Genomic DNA, 24,137 nt, shown 5'->3' with positions numbered 1-24,137 from the left:
AAAATAAATAAATAAATAAATATATATATATTGATTTTGAAATACCTAGCAATAAGAATTCTTATTTATTTATGCTTTAAAGCATTAAAACGCATAACTTTTTCTGTGTAAAAATATATAAATTATAGGACACCATTTTTATTTTGTTAGTTGACAGTAAACACAAACTAACTCACTTCCATGTGTCCTTTTTTATCAATTTTATCATTATAGAATATTTATAATATATATATATATATATATATATATATATATATATATATATATATACTTCTAGTTAAAATTACTAATATAGAAAATATGTTACCTCAATCAAGCCAGTCCTAACCAAGTTTCACTTCAAAATATCATAAACAAATGAGTATATTCATTATTATAATGAACCCATTTGTGTATAAATTATTCACTCATATTAAAATCAATATTAAATTCTTCTTTAATATTAAAACTGAACCTCACAGATACAAAAATGAACTGCTAATGACGGACATTACAGTATTACAGTACGATTTCGTGTTCATACAGAAAGTACCGTAAGCTGCGTTTACAACATTGTTTCCGAAATTTGACGATAGAAAACGAAGGGTCTTAATGATTCAAAATAAAACTTTTATTATTCAAATACAATTTAAAATAAATTTATGGTTATACAACAAATTAAACTAGTGGGGCGCATGGCATTGTGCCTTAAGGCAAATTTCTGGAACTTCCCGTTTCAAAAATTATTATTTCTTTAAAAACTAATAACATTTTTGAAAAAAAAAAATTTCGAAAAAATTAGATTTTTGAGAAACTATAAATTTGACAAAAATGTATTAAATTTTTTCTGAAAAAAAAAATGTTTTCTATATTTTTAAATACTTTGGAAATTCTGAACTCATTTTCAAAGCAATCGTACTGCTTTATCTGCATAGAGACAAAATGTCAAAGCGCGTAAGCGCCGCGTCGGATAAATATTGGTACGGAACCCATAGGAATGTAAACAAATTTATATTTATTGTTAAAATCTCTATAAAATATCCGATAAATTGATCGGCATATGTTTAATGATCATTTTTGACCGCCAAATGGCATTTTTATATACTTTTTTTATTAGATTTCCGAAACCGCTAGACCTACCTGCATGAAAATTTGATCAGTTCTTCATCTTGTCAATACAAATAAAATGTTTTTTGAATTATCCAAATCGGACGCTCCGTTCTCTTAAAAACTAAGTTACCGTTTTTGGCACTTTTTGCCCCATATCTTCGGAACTGCTAGACCTGCCTTCGCCAAAAACTAATCAGCACGTCTCCTTATCAATACGAATCGAACGTTTTTTGAATTATTTAAATCGGTTGATCCGTGTTCCCGAAATCGTCGACGAAAATTCGTATCCGCACATACATACACACACGCGCACACGCAAACACACACATACATCCATTTTTTTCTAAGGTATGCCAAAATATTCAGAAACGTCTGAAACGTAAAGATATATAAAAATTTTCATTTTCGATTTTTTTGCGATTACTATAACTTACCCTACGGAAAGTTAAAAAAAAATGTATATAATATTATGCTTTGTCAATTAGTGATAAATAGATACAGATAAATATCTTAAGGGGGTATTTTGGTGTTATGCTATCTCTCGGAATTATATTCATGTATTTATAATTATTATACATCAGTATACATATATACATGTTATACATAAATTTAACAATAAGGAATATAAAGTTTGTTAAATTTGTTTTATAAGTATTCTAAATGTAAAGAGTTATATTTTAGATGCCACTAAATGCATATTGACACTGCTTAAATATCCTTTGTTGGGATTCATCATTAGGATTAGAATGGCTCGATGCAGGTATGGTCCCCATGCCATTGTAATATTCAGTCCATTTAAATGTTGAGACATTTAATGTATTAACATAGGATTAGGGCCTGATTGTGGTTGTCCTCCTATTGGTTGAAGTTTAATCGCTAGGAACATTTGAGAACTGTTCCCAATCAATTGCATTTGTGGCTGACCTTGATTTACTATTGTCTGATTAGTATTCATGTTACGGAAATTTACATGAGGAATATTTTGAGGATCTCTTTGCACAGAGCCTAGGGCAATTGTAGTATTTAGGAAATGTGGTTTTAATATTATATTAAAGACTAACATGTGGTACACTGTGGCTACTATTTCCATTGGCAACACTCAATATGTGTATACGTTTTAAATTCTCTTCATTTATACTGAAAAAAAAATCGACAAATCACTGGAAATATTCAGATAATTTGTATTTTACTTGTTGTCCCAACAACATTTGAAAGGACACTTGAAAAAATTATTAAAATAATAAAAAAAATATATACTGAAACTTTACTGGTCTGCAACTTTACTGGTCTAGAGTCATGAATATTATGAGATTGAAGGGCAAACAATATTTTGACGATCTATTTTTTTTTTATAAATTATTGCATAATGTTTTAAGAATATAAAAAATAAATAAAAGTTAAAAATAGCCAAATATTGACACCTGACTATTTTTATGATTTTAGCCCTCCAAATAATAATAAAAAAAATATGTATTATTAATTAATCTAAGTCTACACTGATGTCGCTATCGTTGACAAATTGAAATAATTTTTTTTCGCAAAATAGCGGCAGTCTGAAGAAATAATGTTTTCATTACATTTTGTTGTTCATACTGAAGAGAAATTTATAAAGAATAATTTGTAAAAATTTCAAGTAAATCGGTTCGGTAGAATTTGAGAAATCGTGGGTATGGTATCGAAAAGAGCAGTTTCCTCTTGTTCACATATTCTGAAAAAGCAGTATTATGATTTTTATATTTTTGAACTAAACGCCTCATTTTTTAATTGGTTTTGAGATAAATCGAAAAACTCATGTAGTTTTGAATATTATTTGTACAATTCAAAAAATATTCGATTCCTACTGATAAGGAGACGTGCTGATTAGTTTTTTGGCAAAGGCAGATCAAACCGTTTCGGAGATACAGGACAAAAAGTGCCAAAAATGGTATTTCAGTTTTTGAGAGAACGGAGCGTTCGATTTTAATAGTAAACTTGCATTGATAAGATGAAGAACTGATTAAATTTTTGAGAAGGCAGGTCTAGCGGTTTTAGAGGTCTAGTAAAAACAGTAGAAAAAAATCCCCTTTGACGTTCAAAAATGATCATTATACATATGCACATCAAATTATCACATATTTTATGGAGATTTTGATAATAAGTATAAATTTTGTTTGCATTTCTATGGTTTCCGTAACATCCTTTGTCCGATAGATTGCGACGCGGCGCTTCTATATATCGTCTCTATGCAGCTAAAGCAGCGCGATTGTTTTGAAAAAATTTCGAAAATGTAAAAAAAATCTTTTTCAAAATCTTTTTTTTTCAAAAATGTCAATTTGTTTCAAAAATTTTAAATTTTTCAAAAATCTAAGTTTTTTAAGGTCTTTCTTTTTTCTTCTTAATTATTTTTTTTTAAACCAAACGCGATTAGTTCTTAATACTGTAACTGTAAATATATCTGATTATATACGGCGGCGTATATATGTTGTAAACGCAGCACACAAACTTCTATTGGACTTTGCAAACGGGGTATTCCCTGTATTCGTTATTCGTCGCATAGATAAGACTCGTTGTATTGCCATGCGCGAATTCATGGCGCAGCGACAACGACTTGCATTCTATGGGTAACACTCACAGCAAATTCTAGGCATAGATGATAATAACTTAGTCCCAGTCCTCCCAAAAAACATCCTGAAACAATTACTTTAATATTTTTTCCTTTTTATCTTGATTTTCAATACCCTCACATTTGACTTATAAGTATTAATGTAATCTGATTGTTGAAATTGGCAGTGAATAAAATAAAAAAAAATTTTTTAAGAATATAAGACGAACGGTACGATTTTGTAGAATTTACAGCGACAATCTTAGGTTTTCAGATGGTAGCAAAAGAGTAACAAACATAGTTTGAAACAAACACTCTTGAATGTCTTAAAACGCAGCAATTATTTCAAAATTCAATATTTTTTTGTAACTTAGGCACTTTATATTTTAGGATGTTAGTTCAAACCAAGGACTTTATCGCTATATAAAATTTTAACTAGTGGAACGAATGGCATCGTGCCTTAAGACAAATTGCTGGAACTTCCCGTACCAAATATTATTTTTTTTAAAAAGATTAACATTTTTGAAAAATTATAAATTTTTGAAAAAAAATTATCGAATCTCGCATCTAGCAAGCTGTAGCTAGATTATTGTTCTGGTACGATCGAATAATTGTCTCTCGGTTTTTGATCATCGATCAATTGTCGGGATAAAAATTGATATCATAATTTATATAATATCAGTGTTTCATTGTGAATTGAGTTATCAATAAACTCACATTATCAACGAGTCTACATCAATTAATTGCGGTTTCATTTCAAGATATAATTAATTAATAATAAATGGCCCATTAGCGCCAAAAACTCATGGGAATATAAACAAAATTTATGTTTATTGTTAAAATCTCTATAAAATATCTGATAATTTTATGTGAATATGTCTAATGATCATTTTTGATCGCTAAATGTCATTTTTTTTACTTTTTTTTACTAGATCTCCGAAACCGCTATAACTGTCTTCACGAAAATTCAATCAGTTGTTCATCTTGTCGATACAAGTAAAATGTTTTTTGAATTATTGAAATCGGACGCTCCGTTCTCTTAAAAACTGAGTTACCATTTTTGGCACTTTTTGCCCCGTATCTTCAGAACGGCTAGACTTGCCTTCGCCAAAAACTAATCAGCACGTCTCCTTATCAATACAAATCGAATGTTTTTTGAATTAATCAAATCGCTTCATCCGTGTTCTCGAAATCGTCGACGAAAATTTGTATCAACACACACACTTGCACGCACACACACACACTTGCACACACACACACACACTTGCACACACACATACATCAATTTTTTCTAAGGTATGCCAAAATGTTCAGAAACCTTTGAAACGTAAAGATATATAAACATTTTCATCACCGATTTTTTGCGATTACTATAACTTGCCCTACGGGAAGTTAAAAATGATGCATTTTTCTGCTATTTATAAAGAAACGGCTCAACCGATTGACGCCTAAATCTAATCAAGTAGTTATCGTAGTCGCATCAAATGACTTCAAATTGTTTTAAATTAGGTTCGTCGTTTTTGGGAAAACATCGAAAAAATACCAAATTTCAACAAATTTTTGAATTTCTGACAAAAACTTTTTCTACGATAATTTAATAACTTAACTTTATTTAATATATATTCATTTTAATTTAATTTTGAGACTAAAATGTTATTCGTATGATTGTAAATCAAAATAAATACTAATTTTCATTTCATTTGACATTTTTATTATTTGAAATGTTGCAATATAAAAATTATATAATAATTAACGTGAATGTAAATATAATTTTCTTACTCAGATTTTCAAAATAGATACGCAGCAAAATGTCATTCTCTCACGTTTGCATGATAATCGAAATATTGGAATTATTACGCCTTTCAATGTGTAAAATGCATTGTCTATTATATTGTTTAATACTTAAAAATCGTTCTAAAATAAAACAAATGTTATATCTTCGATTCATGTAATTATAAACTATATATATTACAAAGAACAAACAAATATAACAGTTCATAAAATACGTTGACTACTTATATCACAAATAGATTTGATTTAAGTAACTCTAATTCATAACAAGTTCATAAAAACAGTGCCACAGTTTAACTACTAACGAACAAAATTACTAAAAACTTATATGAGGAGTGGTTTAGTTTTTCTTTTAATTATTATCATAAGTTTATAAATATATAATTAGTCAGACTATCACCATTGTCAGAAAGTAAAAGAAAAGTAAAAATGATGAAAAAAGTGTTGAAATGATTTTGGGTCTAATGTCGTGTCTGGTTATACGTTCGAAACGTAAATATTTAAGAATGATTTATTAATAATAATATATTAAATATATTTAAATAATATATTAAATTTGTAATATATTAAATTTCTAATATAAGAAACATTCTTAACCAGCAAGAAATATGAATCGTTCTCAATATAATGTGCTTTTTCGAACCTTAAAATAAATTGCTTGGCCGACTATTGTCTAAAATCATTATTGTTGGACAAAAGGCTTCCTATAATTACTTATAGAATAAATACAGCAAGAAAGGCTGAGTATTTTAAGATCTAATAAAAACATACCCTTTTATAGTAAATGCACCAGTACGACTATCATAGTGATTTAAATAATTTTGTAATGAAATCATAGAAACTTTCCTCGATACAAGAGATATTTGTATTCAGGTATTTTTTTTTAAAGAATTTTAATTGAAGATTTTACTTTGACGAGTTTTATAAAATCCACGTGTATACTTGACGAACTATTTAGATTCTTATTTTAATAACAACACCATAATTTTATTGCTTTCGAAAGAACTTGTAAACGACAACAATTATGGAAGATAGTAATGAAAGTATGTATATATACATCAAAATATAAAAACTGGGAATTGTTTTAAAAGAACCTTAGTTATATAAAACAACAATATTAGGACACAAAAACTACTCCTCGACAATATCATCATTTCAATATAACTCAGGTTCTATATTTGCAATTAATTTAAGTCTAATTCTGCCATTATATAACTCTAATTTATATCTATACGCCCATCTCCCAACTCCTGCCTGCGTATTATTAACGTAATCTTAATAATTTAAACAATCTGACTTATTTATTATTCAAAGCAAGGAGTCAGCGATGAAAACGGGGCGACTGGGGCGGAGCGCCCTGTTTCAAGCGCGGCTGCCATGCAATCGGCGGCGCTCGAATGCTCACCGAGCGCCTCCAGAACCTCACCGAGGGCGTACCACACTCGAGGGTCTCGGGGTTCTAGCCTGGCGGCATCCCTGAATGATAAATAAAACTCGATTTGAGGAAAGGATTTAGGGGTACAATTTGTGACGAATGGCGTTGTTAAGAGAGGAGCTTAAAAAATCGTTTTTTTTTGCAAAAATGCCTTCCAAAACTAGCTTAAAATTTAAACGATACATAAAAAATGTACCTAGTGATTTTTGTTAAAAATATTAATTTAATTAAAAACATTGTTTCTAAATGGTACATATTTTTATGTATAATTGCAAATTATATCATATTTAAGAGGGAAACAAACTTTAGAGGCTTAAAAAGTCGACATTTTTTTTGTGAAAATGTATTCCACAACTATCGAAGAATATATCCCTAAAATTTCAGAAACAAATTGCAAATATTTTCGGAGTTACAAAAAAAATGCAAGCGTCAAGCAAGTGTATACGAGCGAAACGAAAACTTCGACGCCATATTTCTCGGTTTTTAATTTCTTTGATTCTTCCTAATTGGCGGGAAAGATACCAAAAAAACCAAATGTCCTATCAAAACGAGACAAAATTGAATGTATTTAGGATTAAATCCTCTTTTAGTTGAACCTAAAAAACCGTAAAAAAAGTTATAATTAATCCACTTTTTAAACAATCTAAAATGAAATTTTGTGTCAAAAAACATGATTTTTTTTGGAAGTTAAGAAAAATTGTTGAATTTCTCACTTTTTTCTAAATTTCATTTAAAGTTCAAATAAAATCTAGAATCTAGAAAATATATATTTGTTTTGATTTTTTTTGTTCCGGATGGAAATTGTGACCTGCATCTTTCCCGCCAAATCACCTTCATGCTCGTGGCGCACCTGCAAAATGCTTGTACCTGGCATATTATGATATATATTTATATAAAAAAATTCGAGAAGAATGTTGCAATATATAACAATAAAACCTGAAAGTTTCGTTTTAATTAAATATTTATTTCCTTCCCTAAAAATTCCTTAAAATAAGCGATTTTTTAAGCAGGCTCCTCAAATAAATTTAAACTTGTGAATCAGTTCAAATAATTAAAATTTGAATTTATCGCCAATTTAACTTATTCGTCATTTTCTGTAAATTTTTTGCAAGCACGTTGTCACTTATAAAGAATCATCCTAAACGCTTCCACTTATCTTCCAAATCGAATTCTTAACAAAAAAAACAAGAAATTTGACTTTCAAAAGACCAATTTTCAACTCACAACTTATTTTAACACAACTGATGTCCTAGTAATACAACTGTTTGATCTACTAGATCAAATAATCTTCAATTTTTTAAAAGACCAAATTCAACAGTTCTCATTTCCCTTATTTTTTTCTTTTCAAGATTTTTCCAATAAAAATATTTTGAAATGTAAAATCCGACCTTTTATAAGAAGCATAAATATATTAAAATTTTACCTTAGCGTTTTCTCGGCTAGTCTATGCCTGCCCAAAGCACATTGAGCACTTCCCAGTTCACGGAGAGAGAGAGCACTCTGAGGATCTATAGCACAAGCATTCGCATAAAATGCTGCTGCTTCTTGCCACCTGATAAAAGAAATCCTTATGTACTTAACATATGTTTCTGTGATTCATAAAAAAGATTTTTAATTCTATTAGTACATTTTTAATCATATATAATACTCCTGTATGTTTTTCTTCAATTGACAAAATTATATAAATAATCAGAGAAATTGATAGAAATTTATAAGCTCTAATACTGAATTAAATCGAACACAATAAAACATAAATTAACAAGTGATGAATCAGTAAAAAAGACTTAATATTGGAGAAATTAAGTCCATCAAGTCATTATATATTGAAAGTGATTTTACACCATTTTTCGAATTGAAGTTTCCACTTGAGCCTTCTTAGGTTCTATATATTATAATCAATCAAATATTTTTTTACCTTCCTGCATGTTTCAGTAAAGATCCTCTGGCGTGCATGACACCTCTTGAAAGTGGTCTAAGTGCAGCTGCCTCTGTTACACATTGTTCTGCTGAATCTGGTCGATCCATTGACAGATATATCTGAAAAATATTTGTATGTTAAGATAAATGAAAAATGAAAATTTCTACTTGCAATTTTTTTTTTCTAAATTAATACAAGAAGTTAAAAACATTCTAATTATTCACAAGAATTAATTATGGCTTAATATGAATTAAACAATTTCATTTTAATAATTAACTAGATGACCTGACAGACGTTGTCCTGTACCCATGTCTACAATTTTTTAATATAATATACTAATATTTACCGTTTACCTAAAAATAATAATTATTGTTTTTTAAATTACACTTCACGTCAAAATGCATATTTTATTATTTAAGATATCCAAAATTGCATCCTAAACTTCTCCTAATCGATATCGTGAGGGCCGAATTGTATGTATTCATCTTTACTTTCCTATTTGTTGTTATAAAGTAAAATTTTTACGAATTTTAAAAATATTGTACTAAGATTAGTAAAAGATGCAAAGAAATGATATATTGAAAAAAAACTATACTGAAAATTTAATATCCGAATCTTGTGTTGGCGCCCCCTAAGGCGTGCGCTCGTATTTTTCGCATGCATCGCATTAAAAGTAGGACCAGTGCTGATTAATACTTAATATCATATTTCAAGTAAATTATTTTGTCATATCCTGTTCATATGTGTTCATATGTGTTCATAATCTGCCATACATATACTGTATTTTATATTATATTAATTTCTGGCACATCTCAGCTGCTTTTTGGCAATAATAATGTAGACATTTCATGTTTCTGATTCATAGTCATAAATTTATTAAACGTTTGTATGAGAAAAGGAAAAGACTGTTTTTAGGGTTTTCCCGACGATTATTCGTATTTTTCTCACCGTAAGAACCATCCTTGGACATCAACGAACATTTTAAAAAAAGAATTGGCCAAATTGGTTCAGGCGTTGTTGAGTTATGCGCTTACCAACACATTTTGCGATTCATTTTTATATATATAAGATTAATTAATTTTATTTAAAATTTTTAAAGTTTTCATTCTTTTGCAAGATTGTAAAAAGTATTACTTAACAAAAATTATTTTTCTCTTCTTCTATTACCTCCGACAAAAGTAACCAGATTCCTAGTTGCAAAGCCTTAAGTTTATTAACTGGACCAAAACAATCATCAGGGCCTGATCCGGCTCTTTGCCCACGCAATCGTTGCTGAGGAGAAAGTGAACTCAGTGACGAAGCAGCCTCACTCATAGCACGTTCGACTTTAACTGCCGCTAAAGAGGAACCCCCAGTCGCTGTTGCCTGCAGTGAACTCGAATCCTAAAAAAGAAAATTATAAAAAACATACAACGACAGATCTCTATTCACATACACGACAACTAATCACAATCGACCCGTATTGAAATGATTTCATCGAGAGCGAATGACGAACAGTTCGGGTGTAACGGACTTCCGTTGCATTTGTACGGATTTACACCCCAGTCACGCCCAAAGAAGTTTTACTTCAAAAATCAATTACTAATTACTAAATCCATTACCCTTTTACCTTATCTGATAGTTGTGCAGAATGTGCGTACACCACGCTCGGTGCTCCGATGCCATCTTCTTCATCCTCGCCTATGGCTCCAGCAGAACCAGCCCGGCTTGACCGGAGCCACGCCTCCTTAGCTCCACGCCAAAGAGTCAACATTTCCCTAGCAGTCGATAAGGCTTTTTCTGATTCACCTGCTGCCAATTCTAACCTGGCTCGTGCTTCTAACGAAGTCCAGGCGTCGGGGTGCTCCCTTAAGGCAGCGTCGAGAGCCATGATGGCGTCTGCAGGCCGCCCACTGGCCGATAGTAGAAGGGCTAATAGGTGGAGCGATGGACAGCTTTCGGGCTACAAAAATAGAATAATAAATAGATAAACTGGTGGTGTATGGCATCGTGTCTTAAGGCGAATTGCTTGGACTTCCCGTACCACAATAAAATATTCAAAGGATATTAAATATTTTCAAATATATTTGTACCTACGTCTATAATACAAAAGGTCCGAAATTTTTATTATCCTATCCTATATTTTTAATATCCTATTTGATGTCCTGCCTTTGTGATTCATTTATGGTCTTAGCATTCAAAAAATTCAGAAAAAAATAATATAGTATTTGCGGCAAAAGAACAATATCACACTTGAATTTACCATAAAACATAATTGCTTCAATAATTTAGCCTGTAATTTTCATAATCTCGTACAATATATATTAGTTGCTTTTTGGTAATTATAATTTCTAAAGTACATTTTTCTTACTAACAATTTAATAAAGATTATACTTAGGTCAATTAATTTGTAAAAAAGATCAACTTGCTAAATATTCCATATCCAATGCCAAACAAATGTATTTTTGAGATAAAACAAAATTCTAAATCATTTTTTTAAGAAGTAAAAATATTTTTTTGCATTGTTAAATAATTTAGTAAAGTAAACCAAAATGCGGTATACATAAGTTTAAAAAATATAATGCATATGCAATTTTGGACTCGTCGCGTTATTTTTTAAACTGAATTATATAATTCATCTGCCAAACACATACACTGCTGACCGTATTTTATATTATTTTAATTTCTGGCACATCTCAGCTGCTTTTTGGCAATATTAATGTAGACATTACATTTTTTTATATATTATATTCTAATATTATCTAGGCGCATAATTTCAGCTGAATTCAAATTTCAAGTGTATTGACATTTCTAGCAGACGACAGTTCAAATGTTTTCAATGTCAAACAATGATAAGTGTTCTTTTGTATTATTTGCCATTATTTCTACAATATTACTATATTTTTATGGTTCATTAATCTTAAAAATTTCCTTTGACAAACTCTGAAAAGAATTATCAAAATCCAAATAACAAGAATTTCATATATAAGATACACATATATAAGACAAAATATAAAACTTATGAAATGGACTACTACATTGTTATATGTTTACATGAAAAGTAAATAAACAAAACTTAATCAAGCGGAGTTAGAATTAAAGGACCTTAAGGAAATATATATTCAGTAATTATGTGTTCATACCTGAAGCATCAATGCAATCTGCACATATTGCAGAGCCAATGGAATCCTATTCAACAGAGCACACTGCAAAGACAAATAATAATAGGCCAAATGATCATTAGGATCATTATTTACAGCTTTCTCAAATACAGCTAATGCCTTTTCATGTAATTTTTCTTTCTTAGCTTTAATATAAGTTGCATTAGCCAGCATCTGCAGTCCAATGCCTTCATACACAATAGCACGATTGTGTTGATTGTCCGTACGAGCCACAGCCATTCTTGAAAACTTCAAACCTTCTTCAATCTGGTGATTGTGTTCATAACATATCCTTGCGGCTAACAAGCAAGGTGTAGGATCATCAGGAGCCAAGTCTATCGCTTCACGTAAAGCTGATAAAGCATCCCTGTATCTCCCTAGTGTGCCTAATGTTAAAGCATGTTGATTCCAAACATGTCTTTCTTTGAATGAAAATTTTATTGCTCTTTCAAAAGAATCATGGAGTAAACTAGTTTGGCCCCACCGAACAGTGGCTATTGTTAATAAATCATATATGGCAGTAGCCTTTCCTAAAGCCAAGTTTCTGGCCTCTCTACATTCTGGAGACTGTGATAAAACAGCATCTCTTACAGCTAGTGCTTCTGATATCAAAAGCAATAAAATAGTTTCTTCGTTTTCATCAGATGGTGTGAATTGACTAGGTGATGTATATTTTCTGGGTTTCCAAGGGCCTTCTCCAAAACCTTTGGTTACTTTAGGAGGTGATGTGTAACAAGACCCTGAGGCACCTCTTAATAAAATTTCTGCTAATTGGCGAGCTAGAGTTAGTCTAATTGATTGTGTTGTAGCGCTTTCTACGGCCATGAGCATTGATCTATATCGTTCTATAGCATTTTCAACTTTACCTACAAAAATAAAGTAAAATTAAAACTCGTAATAAATTGGCAATCAGTTTTACTGAAAAGTTAATAAAAACGTAAAATGTAACGTTATGTAATTTTGTCTTACCTGCACGTATGTGTAAAATTGGAGCATGTTGCAAAGCTGTACTTAATGCCGGGCCAATTCCTTTTGGAGTTATCGTAGGTGTACTAGGTGGAGCAGTGCTTGCTGTATACAATAAACTAGTCATAGAACTCGATTGCAAATTTTCTATCCTTTGCAGATACAATAAACCTAAATCAGCAGCTAATTCAAAACTTCTAATAAGCTCTTCTTCACTCTCGGCTTGTTTATATCTACTACTACTTTGACTACTAATTTTTTCCAAACATAAACCTTTAATGGCAAAAGACTCAGCTACTATATGCAAACTACGTAAAGGTAATTCTTTCTCGTGTAACTTATGCAATTCGGCAGTGTAATAATTTTCTAAACTTTCCGCAAACATTCCGCAAGCATAGTGAAGTTTTCCTAGAAGCAAATGTGCGTCCAGGAACACACCAGCCTTACGGCCTAAATTATTGGCGGCTAAGAGTAAATATTTTTTGGCATCACTTAAACCTGTAACGGCTTTGCTAAAATTAGCCTCTATTGGAGGATTTTCTTCTAAATAGCTCTCCAACTTTCCTTCGCCGATGAGAAAATTGGAGAGACATTCGAAGCTCGGGGTTCTGGTTTTTAGTTGATCTGATAATTCGATGACTCTTCTCCAATTGGCATCCTCTCGGCTCTTTTCTATTTCCGCTTCGATGCGAACAGCGTTATTCCTTCTTCCGGTCATTTTAACAACAATTATTATAACTACAGTTTAATTAAATTAATTTGTCAAATTGACATTTCGTATACAAAACATAACAGCTGACAGAACGTGACAGGTTGCCATATTGATTTCTCGAGTCCGAAGAACATGTATTGCCCGATGGTGTTTTGAAAATCAAACAGGTTACGCAAGTTTAATGCCCTTGCACTTGGAGGGGTAAATTCTTCACTTGAATGAAAAAAGGCAAAAGGAATGATTTGTTATTACATAAACCTGTTATAAGATAAAAACTTGATCCATATTTGCACTAAATTTCGACAAACTCCATCATAATATTAATTTAATAATTAACATTGTTAATTGAAAAATATGTAATATATCTTTTTTCTATTTTTCCATAAGCAAGCTGCTACATACAAAAAAAACATATTAAACTAGGCTTTTATTAAGCTTATTTTGTGAAAAAATGTCCACACAAGACTTTGCACTTAACTGTTACGCCCAAGTGTTGTCGTCGAGCCGGAACGCGCCGGACCATCGTTCCGGCAAATCATTTTTGGGCCAAAACGCGTTCCGGCAAAATAAAATTTGAAAAAATCGATACATATAGAAAAGAATGTGATAAGTGAACTTTATAACTTACTAATTTTTATTAAAAGTTTCTATTATTGTAATAAGCATACATAATATGTACACAATGAGTTTTGTTTCTTTTTTTCGAACGGAACCGGAACAAATATGAGAACCGGTTTTGGAATCGGTTTTTTAATTTTAGCGTTCCGGTAACAAAAATATTAGCACAACACGACTGGTTACGCCATGGAACACTTTAATTAATATTCTTATTCTTTTTTATTAAAATTAAAGTTAAAATTAGGGGTATGGTTACGTGCACATTTTTTGAGACCCCCCACTTCATCACCTGCATTAATTACTATTGGTGCATGGCATCGTGCCTTAAGGCAAATTGCTGGAACTTTCCGTACCGTAATTTGAAGTTTTTAAAACCTTTAAAAGTGTTCCATGGCGCAATGGTTAGGGTGGATGATTAATCTAAAAGTGTTCCATGGCATAATGGTTAAGCGCACTGCCTTGTTTTTTACAAAATAAGCTTAATAAAAGCCTGAAATAATATACTTTTTTGTATGTAGTAGATTGAAAACCTTTAAAAATTAATTTTTTTGAGAATTTTTTTGAGAATTTATATTTTTGTGACATTTTTGATAATTTTGAAATTTTTCATAACTTTAGCTACGTAGCTGTTTTAGAGACGAAATATCAAAGTGTAAAATTCGTATAAAACATTTTATAATTTGATGTGCATTCGTCTATTGTTTTTTTTTTGACCGCCATTTGACGTTTTTTTAATTTTTTTTCTGAATCTTCGAAAGCGCCAGACTTGCCTTTCCAAAAAATAAATCAGTTCTTCATTTCGTCAATACAGGTAAAATGCTTTTTGAATCATTCGAATCGGACGCTCCATTATCTTAAAACTTGAATTGGTATTTTTGTCATTTTTTGCCCTGTATCTCCGACACCGCTGGACTTGCCTTTGCTAAAGACTAATCAGCACGTCTCCCCATCAGTAAAAATCGAATGTTTTTAGAATCATTCAAATCCATGCGGCCGAAATCGTAGACAAAAAATTATATCCAAACATACATACATACACACACACACGTACACACATACATACATACATTTTTTCTAAGGTATGCTAAAATGTTCAGAAACCTTTGAAATATAAAGATATGCAAAAATTTTCATTTTCGATATTCGGCTCATTACTATAACTACCCTACGGGAAGTAAAAAAAAATGTTCCAGCGATTCTTAATGTTCTTAAACCAAATGTTTTAAAAACTTTAAAAATGTCTGATCATCTTAAAAAAAAATTTTTTGAGTATTTTTTAATTTTTTGGCATTTGTTAGTTTTGAAATTTTTGAAAATTTTAGTTGCGTACGGCGGTAACAGTACGGCGGCAAATAATAGCACCTTCTGTTATTATAGCATTTAATTTGTAAGTAATGTCATGTAATATTTTACTACAACTCAGTGGCGGATCCAGGAGATGGGTCACGGGGGTCATGACCCCCCTGAGCTTGTCTTAAGACTTAGATAGAACACTAATTCAGCAATAAAATTACTTCATAATGGTTTTATTCTTTTCTTTGTTTTCTTTTATTCAAACACATTCTATACATTCAATAAGTAACAAATTATAGACGAACGGCGGAGTCAAAGGCTCCTAAAATTTGAGGATTTTCTAATCGTATTGCGAATATATGTTCTATACATAATTTAATTATGTGACCCCCCCCTGGCGCCAAAGCTGGATCCGATCTGGTGGTAAAAGCTTGAGCAAGTCATACGCCAGTTTGGATGTTGACTTAGCCGAGGGTTGTATCTGGAGCAGAAGTAATTAATTTCTTCTTCAACATATATTAGCGAAATTACATTTTGCTTACTTTTTTCCTGAATCTCTGAAACCGGTGGACCAGTCCTCATCAAATCATAAAAACCATCCAATTATTATTACCATTACCCCGCCGCCTCTGTTTCCTCCGTCCGGGGGTCATCGACTTGCCGGGGATGCTGCAAAGATCACATCATCATCATCAGGTTGTTGTTGTGTTGTGTTGTGTTGTTATACTCTTTTTTATGACTATTTCCTCCTCCTCTTCGGTATGTTTCTGTGGTTTTAATACCTGTTTTCTTCATATACCTGAGAGAGGGGTATCGCCGAACATCGATCCGACGATCCGTCATAACAATGAAGGTTTTGCTCTCGCGAGAGACGACCGTCGAAATCAAATAAAATGGTTCAGATTCATACAAGAACGTGATGTGAAAGAATTGAATTGTTAATAAATTGTGGATTATTTGTATTGCTAAAAGGTGTGTTGGATGTAGAAATTATAATTAGTGGTGATTAAAAACAGTTGTTTGTTTATATTTGCACAAATTTAAAATTTGGCAGAATAATATTGTTTAAATTAGTTGTAAGTAGCATTTTGCCTTAAGGCAAGTTGCATGAACTTTCTGATACGTACACATAACAAACTTAATCGATAAATTAATTTATGAGTGATTTATAAATATACCGAGAAACTATTGCAAATTATTAAATTTAAAAAAAAAATTATTACCTGCAGCATTTTCTAAAAGCGCCGCCGATAATCTAACTTAATTACAATAACTTCCCGTGGGGTGGGTTATAATAATCGCAAAAAATCCAAAATAATTTTTTTTGTCTATTTTTACGTTTCAAAGGTTTCTGAACATACCTTTTTTGGCATACCTTAGAAAAAATAAATGTGTGTGTGTGTAAATATATACTAATTATAATTATCTCTTTGAAAATATTTAAACCAATTATTATTAATCATGGATCAATATTTATTAACTTCCCATTAAGAAAAAAGAATGTATGTGTGTGTGTATGCGGTTAAAATAAGTTAAAAAAATGTCATTTGGCGATCAAAAATATTTATTGAACTTATGCACATCAAATTATCAGATATTTTATAGAGATTTTAATAATGTGTACACATTTTGTGTATATAAATATTCTTTTGGGTTCCGTTCCAAGATTTTTAATTACTGTACGGGAAGTTCGAGCAATTTATCTTAAGGCACGATCTATGCACCCCACTAGTTGATTATTTTAGCAATTTGCCTTAAGGCACGATGCCATGCACCATTAGTTAATTTTTATAATTGAACCACTTTTCGTATGACTATTAGTATGTTCCTTAAGACCATGTACTCTATAGCCATACAAAGATTTATTAAAAACTTCGATCTTTTTTTAACAATCAATTACAAAGAAACGTCCTGGTCGAATTTTGCACAAAACTAACTAGCATGATTTCCAAATTGAATCACAAAAAATTGTATCGAAAACATAACACTAAAAGTTTTTGAATTATTAAAATCGATTCAGAGTTTTTGGCCAAACCATGGACAAAAAATGTTGCTCTTTTCTGGTAATTCGAAAGAATCGGCTCAACCGATCAAAATCGGAAATTTAAACAACACAAGTGCTTATCAGGATTTTATTAGTCCTTTTTAAATTTTTGATTTTATTTATTATTGTTTAATTGTTGACTTTTTGTACACGTTTTTGAAAAAACGCCAATCAAAAGTCTAATTTTAACAAACGTCAAAAAAACGTTACTTATTTTTCCAACTTCCAATTTTTTTTGACTTCTCGTGTGGCTGTAATATTTTAGTATGTTCTTTAAAGCCATGATATCTATCATTAAAACTCTTAAGTTTTTTTAACATTTGATTGGTGATTGTCTATTAATCAAGTGATCAATTTTTTAGGAATTTTTAGATCCTTCTCCTCCTGGTAATCCGTCGTGATATTCAGAATTACCTCTCCACCCCCACCAAACATTACGTGTATTTTTTTACGTAACATTTTTTGAATTTACGGAAAAAAACGTAAACTATTTGCTATTTTTTTAAATCTGGGTACAAAATAAAGACACGTAATATTTTACTAAATCCCCGACGCGATTTTTTGCGTTTTTTTGTCAAACCTTCCTCTAAAAGCTACACGTGATTAAAAGACGCTCCCTAAACAATAAGATAACGGCCAGGCAGATTTTTTATGTTACGTACTAATTTGTCTTAAGGCAAAACGCTACTTACAATTAGTTTACTTTTAAAAATCAAATAATTAATTTCTACTATTAAATTTTAGTAAAATATGGATGCGCGTTCGTCCAGCGCGATGGACACGCGCGGTTCAAATTGGGGAGTTCACAAATTGCTTGAAGATTTGTTAAGATTGTCGGAAGATCATGACAGTGCTGATGTTGTATTTTTAATTGGAAAAAGTGAGGAAAAGGTGTACGCTCACAGAATTATCCTGATGGCCAGGTAAGATGTACATCATAATTTTTATGAATCGTCAACTAGTACAATTTATCTATTGGGTTGTTCGGAAAGTAACTTCGTATTTTATAGACATTTTGAAACGTAATTTTCGTACAATAAACAAATACTTTAACGAATTATGAAATGGCTGTTTTGATCTAACATCTTTTGTCATATTTCTGGCATTAGCATAATTCCGAGAATTTTTGGTCGTTATTGGCAAAAAACTGATCAAAGTGCTTTTTGACCTGTTCATTTGAAGTAAAGGTTTCGCCGCCTAAAAATTTTTTTAATGACTGGAACAATTGATGGTCCGATGATGGCAGGTCTGGAAAATATGATGAATGAGGAAATGGGTCTCATTCAAGCTGTAAAAGCTTTTGGCGAATGACCAAACTTATGTGAGGTTCTGCTTTGTCTTGATGCAATACTATACTCGCTGGTGGGTTATTTCTGACCTTTTTATTGAAGTACATTTCAGCTAATGATATAAGGCATCCGTTATGTTATCATGGAATAGCTGGAAAACGAATAACTTCGTTAAAATATCACCAAACATACCGCATCACCTTTTTCTGGTCATTTTCAACTGTTTTGAGAAGGTTCTTCTTTTTTGTTTTATGGGCAATTGTATGTATTGTATTTTTACATCCCATTTGACATTCCTAGTAATTCGCTTCAAAACCTAATAATTTTCAGGAAATTTTAGAGGCGAATCGCGGACGCCAGTGCGACGACACAGGTTTCTTTCAATGAGAACCATACATTGAGTTCGAGGAAAATCCCAGACCTTTTGAATGGTCATAAACTGTTAAATTTGATAAATTTTTACTCAATGTATTGTTTTTCGCCGGTTTGCGTCAACTAATGTCTTTCTCGCATCTTTATCAGCTTCAACCATACTTCTTGGACGTGGTGCATCTGGGACATGAAAATACCAGGAATGAAATTAAGTAAACCAGTTTTGGCACCGTCGTACTATCAACACGTCATTTCCATATACATCGGGCAATTTTATTTTGACTTAAACAGTATTTTTACCTTTTCTATGGCAAAAGGGTAAAATATGTCGAAATTGCTGTTTAATTCTTTCCGTATTCAAAATGAACTTTTTACACACAAACCTTAAAATACTAGTTTCGAAATCATATAATAATTACACGGCTTAAGTGTGATGTTAGGTTCAAAAGGTTCAAAAAATATAGTAAATCGTCTGTGGTAAGAAAACAAAGTGACTTCCCGAACAACCTTATATAACTGAAAAAGCGACGTAGGTAGTTGAGAAGTATCATCACAGCAAGCAGTAAAAAAATTTCTGGACCAGAACTTTATCATGCGTCAACTACATTATGTTTGGTCTTCGGACGTTCAGACATTAATCTCGATGATGTCCTACAGAAGACAATGTTTTCCCAATATGTACCCAGTACAATACTCTTTACTTTGCATAAATAATCATATATAACCAAAAAATTCAAAATCAACGTAATTTTATAAATCATTTATTTTAGGTGTAAAAGCTTCCGAACTGCCAAACGAGGCGAAGTCTGTCGTATTCCTGGTTGCTCTGTATCGCCACCATCAGCAGGAAATCCTGCTCAAGTTCGTTTACCACATGCAAAACCCGAAACGTTCAAAAGACTGATTGTATTTTTATACACAGGCAAAGTAAGAACAAATTCGACAAATCTATTAAACTTAAGTTTAATTAAAATTATTATTTTATTGTGATACCATTATCTTTGTAGATCCAGCTCCAGGACACTCGAGTGTTTGAGCTGATGTCATTGGCGCAGGATATTGGAGCAGAAGACTTGAGATCAGCCTGCGAGGAACACGTAACCAGCGCCTTGTCGGTTGTAAATGCTTGTACTTTTTTAAGTGAAGTTATTGATATTCAGGAGCGACCTGCAGGTACGATAAATTAATCAATTTGTAACTTTAATATGTTTGAAAAATTGGTTAAAAATTGTTTGTGGATGTGGATGATCAAAAAATTAACTTTTTGAAAGAGAAGTTTGTTTTCGCAAAAAAAATCTGGTTTGCTAATTTTATATTTTCTTAACGTTTCAAGTCATTCTGAATCGAATGAGACCAAATTTGGAGAAAGTATGTGCGTTTGAGTGTTTTTGATATATAAATTGGCTAGACCAGGGTTTCTTAAACTATGGGTCGCGACCCCAAATGGGTGGATAAATTTCTAGAGTCCCGAGAGATTTTAATGTCAAGTATTTATATTTTATTTGAAAACATCATGTCTTGATTTTTGTATGTTTTCAACAAATTTTTAAACTTATATGTACGATTTGATGTACGATGTACGATGTATATGATTTTCATACGTATATGTACATTGTAATTACAACCAAATGGTTAACCTAATAAATAATTTAATAATATTTTTTATCTGTGTACTTGGGGTCGACAAAAAATTCTCAATCATAAATGGGGTTGCAAAGGACAGAAGTTTAAGAAGCCCTGGGCCAGACAGATTTCAAAATTATCAAAGCCATTCGATGTAAATCGACAAGGACAAGGGTTTATCGGTTTTGCGCGAGCCGTTTCTTTGTTTTAATTCAAAAACTGTTCGAAAGATATTGGTTGGGAATCGAGTTGATTAGTTTTTGGTCCAAAACGCTTGGGCCGTTTTTTTCGTAATTAAATACTGTCTTTTTTTGACGATTTGCATGAAACTTTATATAACGATAGATTTCGTAGTCTGAAATTTATATAAATCTTATTAAATAAGCAGATTACTTACACGTATAGGAAGGTTCATGTAACTTGCCTTGGAAAAATTCTACCTTAACTAATTTTTTTAAAATTAGCCATTTTGAATTTGATTTTCATGTCATCATCAATAGTTTTCTCCAATTTGTTTTCCACTCCACTGTTATGGCACACACATATCGTAATCAACTAGAAAAATTATTAGGGATTGTACTTGCCAGTAAAATGTTTTTGAAATTACTATATTATTTGCACAATTAAAAATACAGAAATATTTTGCTTGTGTTAACAGCCATCTTATGAAGTACGTCAATTTACAATTTGAAACCAACTGCTTCTAAAAAAGTGTTGCCCCATGTGATAATTCTCCTTAACAGTTGGTACCACTGTTTCATTTTCATTGTCCTTCAATAGGCATACTTCACCCTATACTTCACCCTCTACTATTGTGCGTTTGTCTCGCGCTTGTAAATACTCTCAAATATAATATTTTTGATAATTTTTATTACCCAAAAGTCTCAAAATGGCGTACAAAGGCCCCCCAAAAGTGCAAAAGGTTATGGTACAACCCATCAATCTTATTTTCCGATATCTGCAAAACCGATCTCGAGTACAAGTTTGGTTATACGAAAACGTTAACCTAAGATTGGAGGGACACATCGTCGGCTTCGATGAATACATGAATTTGGTGCTCGACGATGCTGAAGAAGTCTACATGAAGACGAAAAACAGGAAAACATTAGGCAGAATAATGTTAAAAGGCGATAATATAACGTTGATACAGAACGTTAATCCGTCAGCCAGCTCTATGCAAATGTAGATTTAGTCAATTGAATGAATGTACTTGGATGTTAATTTAATACGAGTTAAGTGTCTTTTCACGACTATAAATACTAGTTTTAGTTCATTCCACAACCACAAACAAACTGTTATGTTCATTATTTTTTCTTCGTAAATATATTAATTTTATACAAACACTTGGGTTTTTGATTTATCTCTATATTTATACATATCATGAACATAAGATGGAAAGTATTTTCAGAAGTATTCTATTCTGTGCTTTCCAAATAACACGCTGGAGTACTATAATTAATTCCACAATCACATAGTTTTCATATGTGAATATTTCTATGTATTTCATTATTTCAGGTGTAAAATGTGCAATTCCATTCATAGAGCGTTGTATATCATTCATTGGTGAGAATGCCAAAGAATGCATAAAAACAAATTCGTTCCGTAACCTATCAAAAGATGCGTTGATAAGCTTGATTTCATCAGACTATGTAAGTCTTATTTGATTTTCAAAACTCTGTGCAACAGGAATATAATTTTCTATCAAACACTAGCTTTGTCTTGAAGAAGAAGATGTTTGGAGAGCAGTACTCGCTTGGGCCAAACACCAGGCCGGTGTTACTCAACCTACAGCACATTGGGCTGAAGAGGAACGTGCAAGAGTGTGTCAGCATTTAGCTGGAGTTATTGGACACGTTAGATTATTACTTATAGGTAAAATGTAAGAAAAAATATTTTTATTCATTATTTATTTATATGACTATTTCTTCAGATAGCCAAGTTTTTGCCGAAGAAGTGGAACCAACAGGAGCAGTGCCTATAGAGCTCTCTTTAGAACGATATAGATATGCAGCACTGCACAGTAATGGAGTAATCGGTAAAAATTCAAATGTTGCACTTGGTGCACAAGCGGCCATAGCAAATGATTGCAATGACAAAAGATTGCAACCACGTTTAACAGTAAATCTATTCCCCGGATCTGCTATATTACAGGGAGAGAAAATGTCTTTGCAAAATATTTTAAATGGATGGTAATAATGATAAATTTACTTGCATTTGTTATTTGTGTTGTATATAATTTACATTTGTGGCAGGTATGGAAAGAATAAGCAATCATGGAGATTGATATTTCGAGCTTCGTGCCATAAGTTTTCTGCAACAGCCTTTCATAGACATTGTGATGGAATTTCACCATTATTTGTAATATTATTAGTAAGTTAGACTTCTTTTTAGTACCATTACAGATACTGTAATACTGTTTGACAGAAATCAGTTAAAAAATCACATTTTAGTGGAAAACAAAAACATTATTTTCAAAATAAATCTCAACTCTAATTGATCAACATATTATTTATACTTATAGAAAGGTTTATGTAACTTTCTTTAAGAAATAATAGTTACACAATTTTTTTGTAATTATTTGTTTTAATAAATTTATTTAGGGAACCCATGGAGAAATATGTGGCGGCTTTACAGACGTGCCTTGGAGCAAAAACAACAGTAAAGGTGGATATATATTCTCAGAAAAATCATTTCTTTTCACTCTACAAAATGAACATGACCCACCCACTCGATTTGATGTTATAAAGAAACCTTACGCTCTTTGTTATCATCCAGAGTAAGTCTAAAAATAAATATAGCAATCACAAAATCAAAATTAACTGTAATTTCCATTACAGATGTGGTCCAATTTTTGGAGCAGGTGCAGATTTATTTATTTCACCTGGGTGCAATAATAATTTAGACAGCTATTCAAATCTGCCACACTCTTACGATGGACCTAATGCTTCTTGTAGTAGTCTTATGGGAGATTATAATTTTTCTGTTTTGGATTATGAGGTTTTTACTGTTGAAATCATGAATGATATGCCGGCTGGCAAATCGAAACATGAGAGATTGTACTGATGAAATGATAATATAAGTAAACTATCGTTTTTATTTCGGATGGCTTGTGTTTTATATTTGATAATAATATTTAATCTGAGAACATCAGGATTACTATTTAGTAATTTATTTTGTTTGAAGAATATTTTACCATTTTAATTTTTTTAAGATTTAAAATCACTTCATAAATTTCCAATCTTTAATCCAAATAAATCTCAAAGTAA

General features: G+C 31.5%; 3 protein-coding genes across 3 annotated transcripts; 2 read left to right on the top strand and 1 right to left on the bottom strand.

Annotated features, from left to right (window-relative positions):
• Positions 1–6,603: 6,603 nt before the first annotated feature.
• LOC113384831 (tetratricopeptide repeat protein 7B) lies at positions 6,604–13,714 on the bottom strand. The gene is made up of 7 exons (XM_026622595.1): positions 12,924–13,714; positions 11,937–12,820; positions 10,424–10,756; positions 9,982–10,197; positions 8,812–8,933; positions 8,320–8,448; positions 6,604–6,937 (listed from the first exon to the last, which is right to left on the bottom strand). Exons 1-7 carry the CDS (start codon positions 13,636–13,638, stop codon positions 6,766–6,768), a joined length of 2,571 nt encoding a protein of 856 aa, XP_026478380.1. The 5' UTR covers positions 13,639–13,714; the 3' UTR covers positions 6,604–6,765.
• A 4,623-nt stretch (positions 13,715–18,337) lies between these two features.
• Positions 18,338–23,934, top strand: LOC113386576. The gene is made up of 9 exons (XM_026624350.1): positions 18,338–18,510; positions 20,019–20,175; positions 20,256–20,421; positions 22,387–22,520; positions 22,584–22,743; positions 22,802–23,060; positions 23,124–23,241; positions 23,472–23,647; positions 23,709–23,934. The coding sequence occupies exons 1-9, from the start codon at positions 18,338–18,340 to the stop codon at positions 23,932–23,934; spliced, it is 1,569 nt and encodes a 522-aa protein (XP_026480135.1).
• On the top strand, positions 21,696–22,208 carry LOC113386818 (probable small nuclear ribonucleoprotein E). Its single transcript, XM_026624576.1, has one exon. The coding sequence runs from the start codon at positions 21,761–21,763 to the stop codon at positions 22,055–22,057; it is 297 nt and encodes a 98-aa protein (XP_026480361.1). The 5' UTR covers positions 21,696–21,760; the 3' UTR covers positions 22,058–22,208.
• Positions 23,935–24,137: the final 203 nt, after the last annotated feature.

Source organism: Ctenocephalides felis, unplaced genomic scaffold, assembly GCF_003426905.1.
Source record: "Ctenocephalides felis isolate EL2017-DRISC unplaced genomic scaffold, ASM342690v1 CF-g0.4_SCAFFOLD_03571, whole genome shotgun sequence".
Lineage (NCBI taxonomy): Eukaryota > Metazoa > Arthropoda > Insecta > Siphonaptera > Pulicidae > Ctenocephalides > Ctenocephalides felis.
The sequence above is the reverse complement of the archived record's forward strand: the minus strand, read 5'-3'. Positions and strand labels throughout refer to the sequence as shown.

Coding starts and splice junctions, on each gene's coding strand:
- LOC113384831 (XM_026622595.1), bottom strand. CDS start 13,638: ATGACCGGAAGAAGGAATAACGCTGTTCGCATCGAAGCGGAAATAGAA. Junction 12,821..12,923: donor AATTTTACACATACGTGCAG/GTAAGACAAAAT, acceptor TTATTTTTGTAG/GTAAAGTTGAAAATGCTATA. Junction 10,757..11,936: donor AGATTGCATTGATGCTTCAG/GTATGAACACAT, acceptor CTATTTTTGTAG/CCCGAAAGCTGTCCATCGCT.
- LOC113386818 (XM_026624576.1), top strand. CDS start 21,761: ATGGCGTACAAAGGCCCCCCAAAAGTGCAAAAGGTTATGGTACAACCC.
- LOC113386576 (XM_026624350.1), top strand. CDS start 18,338: ATGGATGCGCGTTCGTCCAGCGCGATGGACACGCGCGGTTCAAATTGG. Junction 20,176..20,255: donor TATTTTTATACACAGGCAAA/GTAAGAACAAAT, acceptor TTATCTTTGTAG/ATCCAGCTCCAGGACACTCG. Junction 23,061..23,123: donor CAAAATATTTTAAATGGATG/GTAATAATGATA, acceptor CATTTGTGGCAG/GTATGGAAAGAATAAGCAAT.